Raw genomic sequence first — 15,411 nt, forward strand, 5'->3', positions numbered from 1 at the left:
TATTGTAATCCATATCTATACTGTATAGTGTAATCTATATGGTAAACTGCAATGTAATCCATATCTATACGGTATAGTATAATCTACAATGTAATCCATGTCTATACTGTACAGTATAATCTACAATCTAATCCATGTCTATACTGTATAGTATATTCTAATCCATGTCTATACTGTATAGTATAATCTACAATGTAATCCATGTCTATACTGTATATTATAATCTACAATCTAATACATGTCTATACTGTATAATATATATTGTAATCCATGTCTATACTGTACAGTATAATCTACAATCTAATCCATTTCTATACTGTATAATCTATATTGTAATCCATATCTATACTGTATAGTGTAATCTACACTAATGTATATGTATCCTGTAATCTCCATGTACCCTAAGAATGGAGGACAATGTCTCCTCTGTATTGCAGCTGTCAGTGGAAAAGTTTCTTGTAAAAGTTGCCGAGTGAAAAGTAACATTGTAATCATCCCCCCAATCATAGAGGTGACCCTGGTCCTTAGATTTGTTACAGTCATTGCCCTCCAAGCAGTCCCAATCTAACACAACAATCCCACGTTGGATTAATAATAAAAGCAGCAATTTCCTCGTGGCGCTGGCAGCCATGTGTTTTTTCATGGTGAAGACGATCAGTCCGATCATCTGGCCTCATCGCGGTGTTATTCTCAGCCCCAGAACCCCCTCAAGATCGCCTACTTGGTCGGGCGCCATGCGTGTATCGCCATTTGGAGTTCGCTTCCCCCATCATTGTTGTGAAAGGCGCCATATGGCTTCCCCATGCTGTTCTCTTGCGTTTTAAATAAAGTCTTTATTGTTCCCCCATCTCCGGCTTTGGCCCCGTGCTGGCCTATAGAGGGCAGGCTGTGATGACGCGGCTCGTCCTGTAGAGGTCAGTGTGGCGGGTTTGTCTCTCTCCTCCCGCCCTAGAACCAAACCCCTCCTTTGTGTCTTTGGCGCCGTTCCTATATAAAGAGGAGCAGACGAGCCCCCTCTTTTAATTATTTCTACATTTTTTACAACTTGGCTCTTTTTCGCCCGTAAAGCGCTCTAAGTCGCCATGGACATGAAGAAGAGGCTCACCTTGGAGCTGAGGAACAGGAAGGCGGCTGAGGTAAGTGGCGTTCAGTGCCTGTGGGATGCGTTGCTTCTTCGTGCTGGTTCCGTGCTCTGAGGGGGGGAAATGGGCCATGGCCGGGCTCTGATGAGGGCGGCGGGCACGTGATGTGGCGGGGAGCTCGGTGCTGGGAGGAAGCCGTGTGTGTATGTGGCCGGCCATTCCAGTTCCTGAAAACACGTGGCTGGCCATAAACTCTGCTGAGCGGGCGGCCATGCCGGGAGAGAGGCGGGCTCCTCGAGGTCTAGGCGCTCTGGCCGTCCTGTGCAGGCACCCGCTCTAATCTCCTCACACCTGAGGGGGACACCGTGCCCGCCGGGCCGGCCTTTATCCGCCGCACACGTTACTTGTGTCCTCGCTCCGTCATTCAGAGCCGAGCAGGTTCCTTCCCGCCTTCCCCCTCCTCCGTGTGTGTTCTGACCGCCATGAGGTGGGGGACGAGAACTAAGTAGTTCTAATGCCGCTCACAACGTGTGGAGGGTGCGCTCTGCTCCCTCCATGCTGGGTGGCTCCTCCATGAGGCGGCAGCACCACACTCTCTCCATGACACAGGCGGCCTGCCCTCCTTCCAACTTCTCCTCCATGTCTCATCATGGCTCCATCGCCTGCCACTGGGAGACGGGAGGGGGAGGCTTTGTCACTGCTAGCCCTGCCTGTTGCCTGCCTTGGAACCAACACAACTTTTCAGCTTTCTGCTGCTCACAGGAATCAAAGGATCCCAAAATAAAATGGAGGGGTCAGGATTGCCACATTTAAAGGGAGATCCCTCGAATGACTTGTTTTCTGCTCTCTCCCTGTTTCTAGCATGTTGGCTTCAGTTACATCGTCAAAGCATGGCTGGTTCTCCTTGTAGGAGTGTAGTGTAATGGAAGCCTCACATCAAGTATGGCTGCTACTGGGAGGGAGGCAGGTCTGCTGTTCACTCATTTCCCTTCAGTTTTTGCTGGACTTTTAGTGTACAGGGAAACATTCCAGAACCTCAATCTCATTCACATGGTCTAACTTCCGATGGGGTTTGCTGAATCCATCGGGGGTATAGAGGTCTACGTTTAGGCCATTCAAAGTAGGCAGGCGTGGAAACCGATAGCCTTGGTAAAACTCGTCTAGCTATGCCCATATCCTTTCACTTCAGCAGCATGGCTTTCTTTTATTGGTGGGCTTTTTTCCTGCGGGATTTGGCTTTTTTTCTTCAAGTTGTGTTCTGCTTTTTATATATATATATATATATATATATATATTTTTTTACATTTTTATCTTTTTTTCTTTACCCTTTTTACATTTTTATCTGCCTTTTTTTTTTTTTTTACAATTGTTATCTGCCTTTTTTTTACAATTGTTATCTGCCTTTTTTTTACAATTGTTATCTGCCTTTTTTTTACAATTTTTATCTGCCTTTTTTTTTACATTTTTATCTGCCTTTTTTTTTACATTTTTATCTGCCTTTTTTTTTACATTTTTATCTGCCTTTTTTTTTTTACATTTTTATCTGCCTTTTTTTTTTTTACAATTGTTCTCTGCCTTTTTTTTACAATTGTTCTCTGCCTTTTTTTTACAATTTTTATCTGCCTTTTTTTTTACAATTTTTATCTGCCTTTTTTTTTACAATTTTTATCTGCCTTTTTTTTTACAATTTTTATCTGCCTTTTTTTTTTTTTACAATTTTTATCTGCCTTTTTTTTTTTTTACATTTTTATCTGCCTTTTTTTTTTTTTACATTTTTATCTGCCTTTTTTAAACTTCTAGCCTTTTTTTTTATTACGTTTTTATCTACTTTTTTGGCTTTTTATCTTGTTTTTGGGGGGATTTTTTTTTCACTTTTCCATTTCTTTCATTCTGTCTGGGTTTTTTACATTTGTAAAGTTTTGTATGGTGTTGGCTTTCAGTTAATGCTGAAATGTTAGTTTGAGGCCCAGTTCACACCTGAGTGGTCTGAAGCTAGTTTCCAGAAGCCCTCCCCATCTCATTATGTTCAACAATGCCCATTTGCACCTGAGCATTGTGTTGCAGTGCATCAACTACTTTAGGGGAAGTTGTGTTTTTTTTTTTTGTTTTTTTTTACGCTCAAACCTTGAGTTATAGCTTCTCATGATCTAGCTTTCATGTAGGCTACAACACTCGATCCTCTTGCATTTTTCTTGTCTCGTAACTAGCTTTCAGTTGGATAAAACCAATGCTCATGCCTAAACACATGTACAAAACACGCCTAAAGCTCCAGTGTGATCCCAGCCAGTGATAACCTTTATTGGCTAACACAAGTATTTAAGTTACAAGCTTTTGGGGGGAAGAGAATCCAAGTTCACAAAAGCTTGTCAATAACTTTGTTTTACCAGTAAATTGTATCACTTAAACCCCACACTTTCAGCAGTATTTCACACACAATGTTTTTTTTTAATCTGAATATTGAATCTGGTTTACTGGCTAATGGTGAAGTCAGCATCAATGCATGAAAATTAAACTTTGAATTACAAATGAAGTATATACAGTATGTTTGCTACTTTTAAGTCCTCATGTACACTGGACGTTTTTACAGCTGCTGGTTTTGGCTTTTGATTTTTTTTCTACAGCTAGTAAACCCCCCAGCATGTTTTCCTATGTGTCCATGCACACACAGTAATCGTTTTTTGTCTGGGGGAAAAAAACCAGGGCTAGTGGGTTTCTAGAGGAGTGTTTAAGCTATAAAAATGTGGTAAAACGCTACAAACCGGCGTTTTGGGCCTTTTTTGACCAAAGTTTTTTTTTTCGGCTAAAGCGCAAACGCTAATACGATATGCTAAAAAACTCAGTTTTTACCGTGACTTTACACAGCTAAGTTTACCAGCGTTATCAAAACACCCCATGTGCATGAAGACTTAAGAGGCATTTTATGGTGGCTACACTACTTTCCAACACATAAGGTGAACTGAATTTGGCTCTTTTGGATTTTTTGATACTGTAATAACTGTTTACTTAACTTGAATATGGTAAAATCTTTGGTTGGATAACCGACATGGTTTCAGATACAATGAAAGAAGGCACTGATGTGAGTTGCTAGCACATGGCGCTAGTTTGGCACATGGCACTAGTTATCTGTAGGGATTCAGTGTGTGTATTCACACCAGAAATGGACAAGGCAAAATGTCCTTTCTATGGTTCCAGTTAACATAGCATTGCTGTGGTGTGTGCTGAAATGTACTGCATGCAGTGCTTTATTCAGTGCAATGGTTTGCGATTCAAACCACTCACTGCCTTAAATGTATTTGTATACAGCTCAGTAGGCGTGATGGGAATTCATATTGCCCACTTTGGAGGTTTGCATTGCGGAAGGATCAAGCCAAAGTTCAATGTAGAAATTTATACTGGAAGCACTTGGTTTCTAGCAATTTTGAAAAATCGACCTGAAGTATTTGGTGGTTTTAGGTGATTGCATGAAACACCTGCTGTTCAAACAGGCACACCTTAAATCTTTCTGACACGGATATGTGACTAGAGAATCTTCACCATAGGTGTGCAGTTGATGTCTTAATATCCAATATTTAGGGAACTTGCCATTCCCTCCAACAATGCTAGTTGCCTGGCTGATCTACATATGTGAAACAAGTATGCAATGGGTGGTGGTACTTGTTTACTAGTCACTGCTTCCTTTGAACAGCATAGTGAGGTTATTCAGGGTTTTTAATTATCCATAGCCTTAGTGTATCAATTACAATCTTACACGAAGTAGAAAAATTCACGTTTTGTCATTTGTTGGGCAAAGCAGAAATTAGTACTTTTGCTTGCTGTGCAGACCCCCCCCCCCCAAAAAAAAAAAAACCTTGTGTACACTCTAAAGTGGTAAAAACAGTAGTTGAACAGCTTTTACTTAGAATCTGTATACTCTGATTGCTACCTTACTATGTGCTGTATGTATATGGTCTGGGGATTTCTGGAAGCACACACTTGATAGTAAACCTGAGCAAGTAGGTGTTGTGGACATTTTACATGTAGTCATTGTGTAGTTGACTTGGTAGCTGTTATGGTGACACAGTAGCTTTAGTGTAGTCAGACTAATGTTCTGTTTGTTCAGGAACTGGGAATTGGGATCTGGCAGTTCATAAAATGGTGTCATGACACTGCCTCTGCCTGAATACATGGTTCGGCGTTGTCTGATCTCTGCCCAACCCATAGAGGGGAGGAATCTCATTAGACTGGACTGACTGCATTACTACACTTATTTTTAAAGTCTGTTCAATTGCTTCAGAGCCATCTTCTGTTTTGTAAAGTGGTTGCTGTATTAGACATTCATTTTGATATTTTGCCCAATCAGTGTTGCTTGCATACATTTACATTTTTTTAATGTTTACATGCATATATTTACAGTTTGTGAATATTTTGCTTTTTCCCTGTTTGCAGGTTAAAGAGATGGTTTTGGATAACTGCCGCTCAGATGATGGCAAAATTACAGGCCTCACAGCAGACTTTGTGAACTTGGAGTTCCTGAGTATGATCAATATCAACTTATTATCTGTGTCCAATCTTCCAAAACTCGAGAAATTAAAGAAGGTTAGTTATGGTTTGAACTACTTTTAAACTCCCATGAGTGAATATGTAAATGGTTTACTGGATATGCAGGGGAGTTAGAGCAAGATGTACATACAGTGGATGCCTGTTTTCTTTCCTTCCAGCTGATCTCACTGGATGTGACTGAATGAAACTTTCACATGCATGGGCATGTCTGTTGCTCCTTTTTAGGCTTGTGATTAACTGTGTAGAAAGCAGGCTTCCAGCATTCATTTTTTTAGAATTGGTTTATGGTGGATTCTTGCAAAAACAAATTTAATTAGATATCTGTATAAGCTCGCCATATTTCGAATGTTTTTATTTTCAGCAATGCTTTACATTTGCTATCCTTCCCAGAGTGTTTTGGACACACTATTGTCTTTAGAAATGACCCAATTTCCCAATTCTTTCTAGATAAATGTTTTGGAAGAGGTATATGAACTCAAAATACCTTTATACTGCCATCTTAAAATGGTAAAGGCAGGCATTACCTTCATTCCTTAAGGTAAAAAAAAAAAACTTCTGCAGCCCCCCTTATACTTGGCTTGAGCCCAATCTGGATCCAGCAATGTGCACAAGAGCAGCAGTTCTCCTGGCTCCTTTCATGGGGAAGGTTGACAATGGGAGCGCTTGACTCCTGCTGCTGTCAATAACATTCTGTGAGGGGACAGGGCTGAGCCTCACTGCAAATGGAAAGCATGCAGGTGTGCCAGGGTAGGAAGCGGCTTCCTATAATGGCACACTGAAAAGAGCCCTGGTGGGGGACATGTGAAGAGGATCAGGGCTGCTCTGTGAAATACCATTGCACAGAGCAGATAAGTAGAACATTTCAAAAGCAAAAACTAACTTTAAAATTTACATGACCATGTTCAACTTCAGTTGAAAAGTGAATTTTGAATTTTCTCTTTTTTTTTTTTTTTTTTTTAATTTGTCCTTTTTTAAAATCTTTCCCCAGCTTGAACTCAGTGACAACCGGATTTCTGGAGGTTTAGAGGTTCTTGCAGAGAAAACACCAAACCTGACGCACCTAAACCTCAGTGGAAATAAAATTAAGGACATTAACACACTTGAGCCTCTGGTGAGTTTTTAGTCTTCATTTTGGGTTTTGTTAGCTTTTAAAGGGATACAATAACCCTTTTGGCTCCTTCATAGGTGTTGCATTCGCACACATTGCAGTAAGGTAGCCCATTTAATTGAACAGACTGCCAGCATAGACAAATGCCTGTGCCTTTTCTTTTGACACAATGTACTTCATGGTGTTGTAATGTGCTGTAACTTGGAGTGCGAATTATAAAATAGAATAGCAGTATATTAACTTGTGCAAGACACCCAGCAATGCTTGTGCTGCAGCTTTCTATGATTAAACCTTGCAAAGGATGTTTCAAAATAGTTGATGTGAAACTAAATGTGAAAAAAAGGTTTAATCTAAACAAAACACAGGAAAAAATTCCTATACATCTGCCTAGTATACAGCACATTTCAGTAAACTAAAGTTTCACGATTCAAAAACCTGCATTGTTCTAAGGCACAAGCCATCTTGGTGAAAAGGTGTGAATCTTGCCTTCCTCACAGTAGCAAATGGTCCCATGATATTCAGGGGCTAACAGACAAAAAGACTCCAGCCTAGTGTAATATCATAAAAATGATTTTAAACTACTTGAACAATGCCTATTCATAAGGGTATGATTCTGAATGAGATACTAAATCTGGTGTGGAAATTAAAAAAAACTACTTGTCCAAGGACTAAATCTGGGCCCCAATCTACTTGCCCCGATAAAAAAAAAATAAAAAATTTCTGAGAATGGACATAAAGGGTTGCTGTTTATTAGGCAGAGGTGCTTTTAAAAACTAAAGGGGTTTTATGACTGCTTAACCTTTTAATGTTTTTTATTCTTTGCTAGAAAATCTTAGAATCTCCAAACATTTTTTTTTTTATTTAAAGCGGAGGCCCTAGAGAATAAATTGGTGGGTGTTGCATTTTTTTATCTCCATTCCCACTGATACGAAGGCCCTTTATTATGGTCCCACAGCGGGTCACTTTCCCATACCAGTCCTGCAGCCTTCTTTCACAACAGCAAACCTGTGGAAAGGAGTGATCGCCTCAGTCCAGCCACACCCCCTCAAGTTCACCCAATCACTGCAATCCTTGCTGCAGGCTCAACCTTGGTCAGGGATAAGTGTGATGCTGGGGAGCTGCCTGTTCTCTGCTGGGGGAGAAGGTACTGATCTTTACCTGGCATGCTCCACAGTGGGTTCTGTCACTGCCTCCTCTATGATCAGCCGGCGGAAACGCCGCCTTGTCGATGGGGACAGCCTGCAGAAGGCAACATGAGGGTGGGTCTAAACCTGCTTGCCCGCAGCAGGGCTAAGTATAAAAAAAAGTCCGAAACTGCATGTCCTGGGCATCTGCCTATAGGAATTCAACATCCCTGCTAAATTAAGCTTCATATGCATAATTTTGGTCTGTCCCAAGTGCCATGGCAGCCTGTTTTCAGCTGCAGACATCTGCCTCTGTATTTAGTGAAAAGGCAATTTGATTTGAGTAATTCAGTGGCTGTAGCCTGCCTGTGAAAGCAGAGACAGCTAGAGTTTGTGCTATGTCAAGGACTACAATAGTTATGTGCATAGGAGTTTTTTTTTTTTTTTAAATCTGTAAAATGTGCTTATGAACACAGGTTGACTTATTGCTAGTAAACTATACCTTCCACAGGTGGTGAGCACATCTTGCATTCCTGTTCAGTTGTCCAGGGTAGTTATAATATGAGCATTTTTATGCACAATGCTAGTATAAAACATGTGAAATGAAGAGGCATTAAACAAAAATGCATAAGTGCAAAGCAGTGCGTCAATGTCGTGTCTAGAATTCACTCATTTTTTCTGTTTACAGAAAAAACTAACTCATCTCATGAGTTTAGACCTGTTCAACTGCGAAGTGACAATGCTGAATAACTACAGAGAGAGTGTATTCGCATTGCTGCCGCAGCTAACTTACCTAGATGGCTTTGATGCTGATGACCAGGAAGCTCCAGATTCCGACCCAGAACCAGATGGAGAAGATGCAGATGAAAATGGAGAAGGTTAGAGCTTGGTTTAATTTATTTCACTCTTCATAGCAGCTGTCACAAAGAATGGAACTTGTGACAAGTTTGGTGATTTTATGTAGCGCACGTTAGAACCACTAAAGGCTTTTTAAATGCAGAGGAGGAAACCTGTAATGTTGGATTCAAGGGTTTAATGTATAACTTTGTAGATTGTTTTGGGAAAGGTTAGAACAAGTGCTACATCTCCCAGGGATGTGCGCTGCTGACATTTCTTAGATTCTAACCTTCTAAATTATAGCTAAAAATAGAGAGATCTACTTAAAATAGTTGTGAACTAACCTGTTATGGTCTATGTAGGCACCATAATTGCTTTTGCTTGATTTTGTATATTCTTTCATTTCTACGAGGTTAGTTCTGTCTTGTGACCTTGCATGTCTTCCTGATTTGGGGGGTAGAATTACAGGAAATTGAAGGAAGCTTTGTACAAAAGATATTGCTATATATATATGTGTAGTTTAAAACGTCCTTTGTATTGACCCTAATAGATGGAGAGGATGATGAAGATGAGGAAGAACTTGATGAAGATGAACTTGATGAGGAGGATGAAGATGGAGTGGATGATGAGGTGAGTTTCTCACTGGATAATTTGCGTTGCTTGGAAATGCTATGCATATAATTTTTCCTCTTGCTAACTTGTTTTTCATATTACAGGAGGATGTGGAAGAAGAGGAGGAAGGAGAAGAGGAGGAAGATGAAGATGACGGTATGTTAATTGAGGATAAAAAGGGAAAAACTAGAGCCTGTATACCACCCTCAAGTTTTTACAATGATCACCTTTTTATTAAACATTTATCCCAAAAGAAAACTGCTGTAGCTGTTTGGCTTCAGTTAGTGCATCTAAATCTGCTGGTACATCTAGCATTCCCCTAGACCAGCAATGGGCAAACTGCGGGCCGTATACGGCCCGGCGGAGCTAGGCTCCTCTCAGTCCGCCCTGAAGACCGGTGTAGCATGAAAATCTGTCTCCTATGAGGATCTGTCCCCCTCGACGTATCTGCGCATGTGCCGGAGATCGCAGATCAGCTGCTAATGCCTGAAACTGGCACATGCGCAGATACGTCGAGGGGGACAGATCCTCATAGGAGACAGATTTTCATGCTACACCGGAACGGCGCGGGAAAACGGCGAGAGGAACGCGCGGAGCAAAGGTAAGTGAATTGACACAGGGGGGACTTGGGGACTTAATATGGGGGGATGAATTACTATAGGGGGGATGAATTACTATGGGGGAATATTACTATACTTACTATGGATAACACATACACATCATTCATCTACTCTTGGTCCGGCCCCCGGGTCCAATATATGAACCCATTGCGGCCCTCAAGTCAAAAAGTTTGCCCACCCCTGCCCTAGACAGTGCTGTCCAGAATTGACACCCTGTACTTTCATCCAGAATGGGAAACTAAACGCCTAAACTAATGCAGCCACCACATTGGATTGGTAAGCTGCAATGTGTTACACTTTTGGTTTTGGGTTTCTTGCCACCTTTAGGAGTACATTTTCATAAACTGCTGTTAATGGATATGGGTTTCTCTCCTAAGTTGAATGTTCAGAAAAGCTTTCGAGCATATAGGTGATTTTTTTAGGTTTGTGGGTATTCTGGCTTGGGTCTGAGTCTGTCCATGAAGTGTAAAATTATTCACCTTCTGTGAGAAATCATGAATTATGGTTTGTAAACAAATTGACATATTTACCTTTTTTAAAGGGCTCATTAAAAAGTTATAGCTTTCTCCAATTATCTTCTGTATTTGCAGATGTACCCCAGGGAGAAAAACGAAAAAGGGATTTGGAAGACGAAGGAGAGGAGGACTTTGATGAGGAGGAAGAAGATGATGAATAAAATTCAAAAGGCTACTGGATCTTTTTATATGGACTGTCTGGGCTGGCCACCAGTGCATGTGACAGTGTCTGCTGATGGGTCACTGTATACCGCTGTTCACCGCCACCCTGTTCAACTTTTTTGTTTTTCCCTTTTTGTGTAGATGTGTAGGGTTGAGAGATGAGACTATTATGGTCTGAATGAGAGATTTTTGTTTGCCGCTTTATATTTAAAGATGGCCACCTGAGCTATTTGCGGTGTCAGATCGTAGGACGCCCTCCACTCCCTTACCCCATTTTTTTAACCCTCTTACCCTGGAATTTTCTGTGAAAGTTCTGTGGTTCCTCTGATCTGTGAATGGTGCACGGCTGTTTAAATCTGAGGATGATTCCAAAGACAGTCTCCCTCCCTCTATCCTGCATCCTTTTGTGTTTAAGTCATGCCTTAATGTCAATGTGTTCTGCTTTATCTCCAGATACATGTATATGATTAACATTTTGCGTATTTTGGCAATAAGATTTCCATTGAAATTGTACAATTACAAGCTTTGTCTTTTCAACAGTTTAAATTACTTCCCACCTGACACATTTGATGTGGTGGTTAATACTGCTGAAACCTACCTACTTATAAATATAAAACACATCGTTCAAGGTAGTGGGTTTTTCAGGTTCTGAGAGCTGGAATTGGTAAGGATCAGTCCAGAACTTAATAGGCCATTTATTTTTTTAAAGAGTGAAAGTGTTGCTTTGAACAACCAGATTTTCTGTACAGAAGTAATCAATTTTCTAGGTAGCTGTAACAACTTAAAGCCTTGGTTGCAGTTTCTTTTGCAAGGTCACTGATGTGCCCTATTAAAATATTCCATACCTTGAGCACATTGCTTCAGCTAGCAATGGCCCTTTCACATCTAAAGCAACAGATGGGTCAGTGGTGTCCTATTCGACACTTTTTTTTTTTTTTTCTTTTGTTTGTGTGTACATGACCATAAAGTGTTGGTTGCAAGAGTATTTCATTGCTTATTAGCAGTGTTGTGCTGACTTGGCCCTTGTAAGTCCCAGTACAGAAGGGGTCTATCATGGCTTTCAGAATGCTATAAAGTGGCAGTTTCACATGATTACAGTTCTCTGGCCATTTGGGGTTGTGGGAATCACTTTGGGTAAGAAATTTAAAACTTTTGACCTATGGAATGCCCCTGTTTTTTGTATCTAGTTGTTGCAGAAAGCCTTTTTAATAAAAAAAAATATTTTGGGGTTTTTAGATTGCTTGTCTTTTTACTGGGATTTAATTGATGTATAGTGGGGGGATCTGTAAAATGGTAGATCTGAGAAACTCCTTTTTTTTTCCTCTGAAGCTTTAAGCTTTTTTTTATGCCGAGGCTAATCTTGTGCAGTTTGCTTTAGGCTTATTTTCATGCCAAAATCTACCTTTGGTGGTTTCTTGCACCATCACCTCATTCATGGTTAGGTTATATTTGAGGGGAAAATCTGCCTCTAGGGACAGTGTGCTGTCTTGTTAAATACTGAACATTTGGCTAATGTTCTATAAAGAGAATATTTTTACATACTGTCCATGCTGTTGGGTTTGTGTACAGGAAGGCATTTCAAAACTTTTGTCTGAAAGGAATGCCCATAGGGCTAACTATATTCTTTGCTTCAGTGCATAGAAGTGAAAATAACTTTATTAAAATGTCAAAGCGACAAATGGTGAATTGTGTTGAACAATGCAAGGGGCCACCTTTCGCTGCCCCTAAACAGATCATCCTGCTAAATAGCATGTTTTGGAGTTTGAGCTGGTGTGGCTGAGCCCTAAGTATTTGAATGTATCAGCACGTACTTATAAATCTTTGGATACCTGTGGTTATGGAGTATGTAGTTCTCTACTTGAAAGTCTGTTCACATACCAGAAACCTGTCCATTGTACAGTAGTGAGGAAAAAAGTTAGCCCAAGTTCTTTTGTGAAAACTCATGGCTCCCAAAGCCTTCGTTTCAGCTAAAACTTTTTCTAGCTTTGGCTAGAATGAGGATGCAAGAATATCATATCTGCTCTTTAATGTCATGTCCAGAAAGATACTGTTCTGGCCTGTCACCATGACAAAGCAAAGGCCACTTTAAAGGGCTTGTTCACACAGCTTTGCTCTGTGGAGAGGAATTCACATTCAGAACTCTTAGAGCATTTGACAGGTGATATTGTATTGCTGCTGCCTTTTAACCACTTGCCCTCCTGAGGATTTAGCCCCACCCCCTTCCTTACCAGGCCATTTTTTGCATTATGGTGTTACTTTAACTGTCAATTGCAGAGTCATGCAACACTGCACTCAAATGAAATCTACATTTTCTTTCCCACAAATTGAGCTTTCTTTCGGTGGTATTTGATCGCATGTGCGATTTTTATATTTTGCACTATGAAAAAAAAAACCTGACCATGTCCATTAAAAAATTTAAAATCAAATTTCATCATTTAGGCCAAAATGTATTCTGCTACACGTCTGCTAAAAATCCCAATATGTGTACATTTTTTTTACGTGAAAGTTATAGCGTTTACAAATGGTGACATGTACTGGAACTTTTTTATTATTGGCGGCAATCAGCGACTTGTAGCGAGACTGCGGCGCAGGCATTCTGACACTGGGGGGAACTGACGTGGTGCCACTGACATCCCCTGTGACACCAATACAGTGGTCAGTGCTAAAAAAAAAAGCATGGACACTGTACTAATGGCACTGGGCAGGAAGGGGTTAACATGAGGGGGTGATCAAAGGGTTAACTGTGCAGAGATTATATTACTGGGGGGGTGCAGTCTGTGTGCTTCACTGTAATTGCTCTGCTCTGGATGGCTGTGCACAGCCATCCAGAGCAGTGTGCCCAAGCTGACGGGGAGGACTGTTGGTAAACAAAACAGTCCTCCCTGTCAGAAATGATCGGTAATTACTGGGTGGGACACGGTGATGACTGCAAATGGCAGCGTGAGTAGGGTGTGTGCACCCCCTACCCGGAAATGCAAAATCACGTGTGGTGGGAAAGCGATTAACCTCATGTACCCTGCCCTAGCACCCAACAACCACAAAGGGTTAGAGGCAGTAGCACCCACTGAACAGTGAGGTGTAAAATTCTGCAGCTAAGAGGGTAGTGGTTTGGGGGTGGTAATATTGTGGATCATTTGGAGTTTTACTGCCCAAACTAATTTGAGCACACTAAATGAGGGGAATGGCACACCAATTAAAGTGGATGTAAACCCTTACATATACCCAGTGAAGTGACTGGCCTCAGATGGACCTGAAACTCTTACATTAGTTGTACCTGTTCCGTTCTTTTCCTACCTCTATTCATACTGCTGTTTTTTTCACACGAGTTCTCAGCTCTGGAAAGCAAGGGGTGGTGGGTAAGCTGAAGTTATCAGTAAGGAGGGCTCTGGGAGCTGATTGGTGGGGGAAGGACATGTCCCTTACATACAACAGAACAAAGGCTGTCAATCATAGGCTGTGCCATTCTTGTCACAATGTTTCACTTGGTGTTGGGGAAAAATTGCCATAAGTGACTTATAGCAAAGGAATAAGACTAACAAATGCCACTTAGCACTTTGGATATACTACACACTACAGAGGGATATGCTTTGTTCATACCTCATGTCTGAGGTTTACAACCACTTTAAGGCTGTAGTAAAGTAGCACAAAAGGAAAACTGAAATTCCTGCCTCTAAATCAGATTTCACATTAACTGCTGGGTAGGTATTTACATGTCCTTGTTTTGCCACGAACCTCAAACAAGGAGCTCATTCTCTGCTTATGGGCAGTTGTGCAAACCATCATTTTAGCCCCTATAGCAATCAGTGCATCCACAGGTGCTGGTATCTAGCACAGGTATAGCAGCATTTTGTAGAGCCAGTAAAAACGAATACCGATCTGGTTTTACTGGAAGATAGAAATCTGCAAAACATACAAAAAAACTGCCAGTGGCCCATATTTTCTCTGCTGTGCCAGAACTAGTTGTGGCTGCAGTTCCACATTGTTTCACAGCATTCTTGGCTATGTACATATTTGTGAATGCATGTAAATTGTAGTCTTACAGCTGCACACAATGCAGTGTTGCAATGGAAACTGCAGGGGTGCCATTGACTTGTGGCACTCGTGCTCTGAAATGCAGTACAGTTTCCCTTGCGTGAAAATTGCATGGTGCAAACATGGCTGTTTAAAAAAGAGACCTTTTCCTTGCAAGAAATGCAGACACAGCAGCCCCTTCAAATGAATGGGCTGCTGTGCCTTTACAAACTTGGCACTGGGAAACCTACCATAGTTGGATCAACGTTTTCATTAACCCAGTGGGTTGTACCAACACTGCTGTCACTTAAATAACAATGGTGGTATTTGACACCTGTGTGCTTTATTTTTTGTGCTAATGAACAAAATGTCAATTTAAATCCCTGCTATAACACATCCAATAAAGTAAAACTAGTTCTTAAATTTAAATTTAGGACAAAATGTATTATGCTGCATGTCTTTGGTTAAAAAAAAAAAAAATTCCAATGGGTATTGATTGGTTTGTGCAAATGTTATAGCATCTACAACCTACAGTGTGTATATACTGGTAATGGCAGCAATCAGCAACTTATGCTTCATGTGCACAGGATGGAAAAATTAAAGCCTAGAAACTGTCCTGGCAGCAGTGTTTTTGGAGAAAAAACAGCTGATGCTTGTAAAAGTATTTGACACAAAAGTAAAATGCTTGGGTGTTAATTGGCCAGAATAATTTACTCTGGCCTTTTGAAATGCATTTGTGTTTTTAGGTGTCAAGCTTTTTTTTTTTTTTTTTCCCTGTCAAAAAATGCTGCTGCTGGTGGA

At 40.8% G+C, this 15,411-nt stretch overlaps 1 protein-coding gene across 1 annotated transcript; it reads left to right on the forward strand.

Moving 5' to 3' along the window:
• The first annotated feature begins 952 nt into the window (after positions 1–952).
• LOC149468495 (putative acidic leucine-rich nuclear phosphoprotein 32 family member C) lies at positions 953–11,834 on the forward strand. Its single transcript, XM_089670005.1, has 7 exons — positions 953–1,136; positions 5,508–5,657; positions 6,610–6,732; positions 8,542–8,731; positions 9,241–9,320; positions 9,407–9,458; positions 10,513–11,834. Exons 1-7 carry the CDS (start codon positions 1,083–1,085, stop codon positions 10,596–10,598), a joined length of 735 nt encoding a protein of 244 aa, XP_089526131.1. The 5' UTR covers positions 953–1,082; the 3' UTR covers positions 10,599–11,834.
• Positions 11,835–15,411: the final 3,577 nt, after the last annotated feature.

This window comes from Staurois parvus, unplaced genomic scaffold (genome assembly GCF_062004578.1).
Source record: "Staurois parvus isolate SC_StPar_1 unplaced genomic scaffold, SC_StPar_1.0 ptg000086l, whole genome shotgun sequence".
NCBI classification, from domain to species: domain Eukaryota; kingdom Metazoa; phylum Chordata; class Amphibia; order Anura; family Ranidae; genus Staurois; species Staurois parvus.

Excerpts from the sequence above, each read along its gene's own strand:
- LOC149468495 (XM_089670005.1), top strand. The coding sequence starts at position 1,083 with ATGGACATGAAGAAGAGGCTCACCTTGGAGCTGAGGAACAGGAAGGCG. Across the intron at positions 1,137-5,507 it reads GGAACAGGAAGGCGGCTGAG|GTTAAAGAGATGGTTTTGGA; the intron begins GTAAGTGGCGTT and ends CCCTGTTTGCAG. Across the intron at positions 9,459-10,512 it reads GGAGGAAGATGAAGATGACG|ATGTACCCCAGGGAGAAAAA; the intron begins GTATGTTAATTG and ends CTGTATTTGCAG.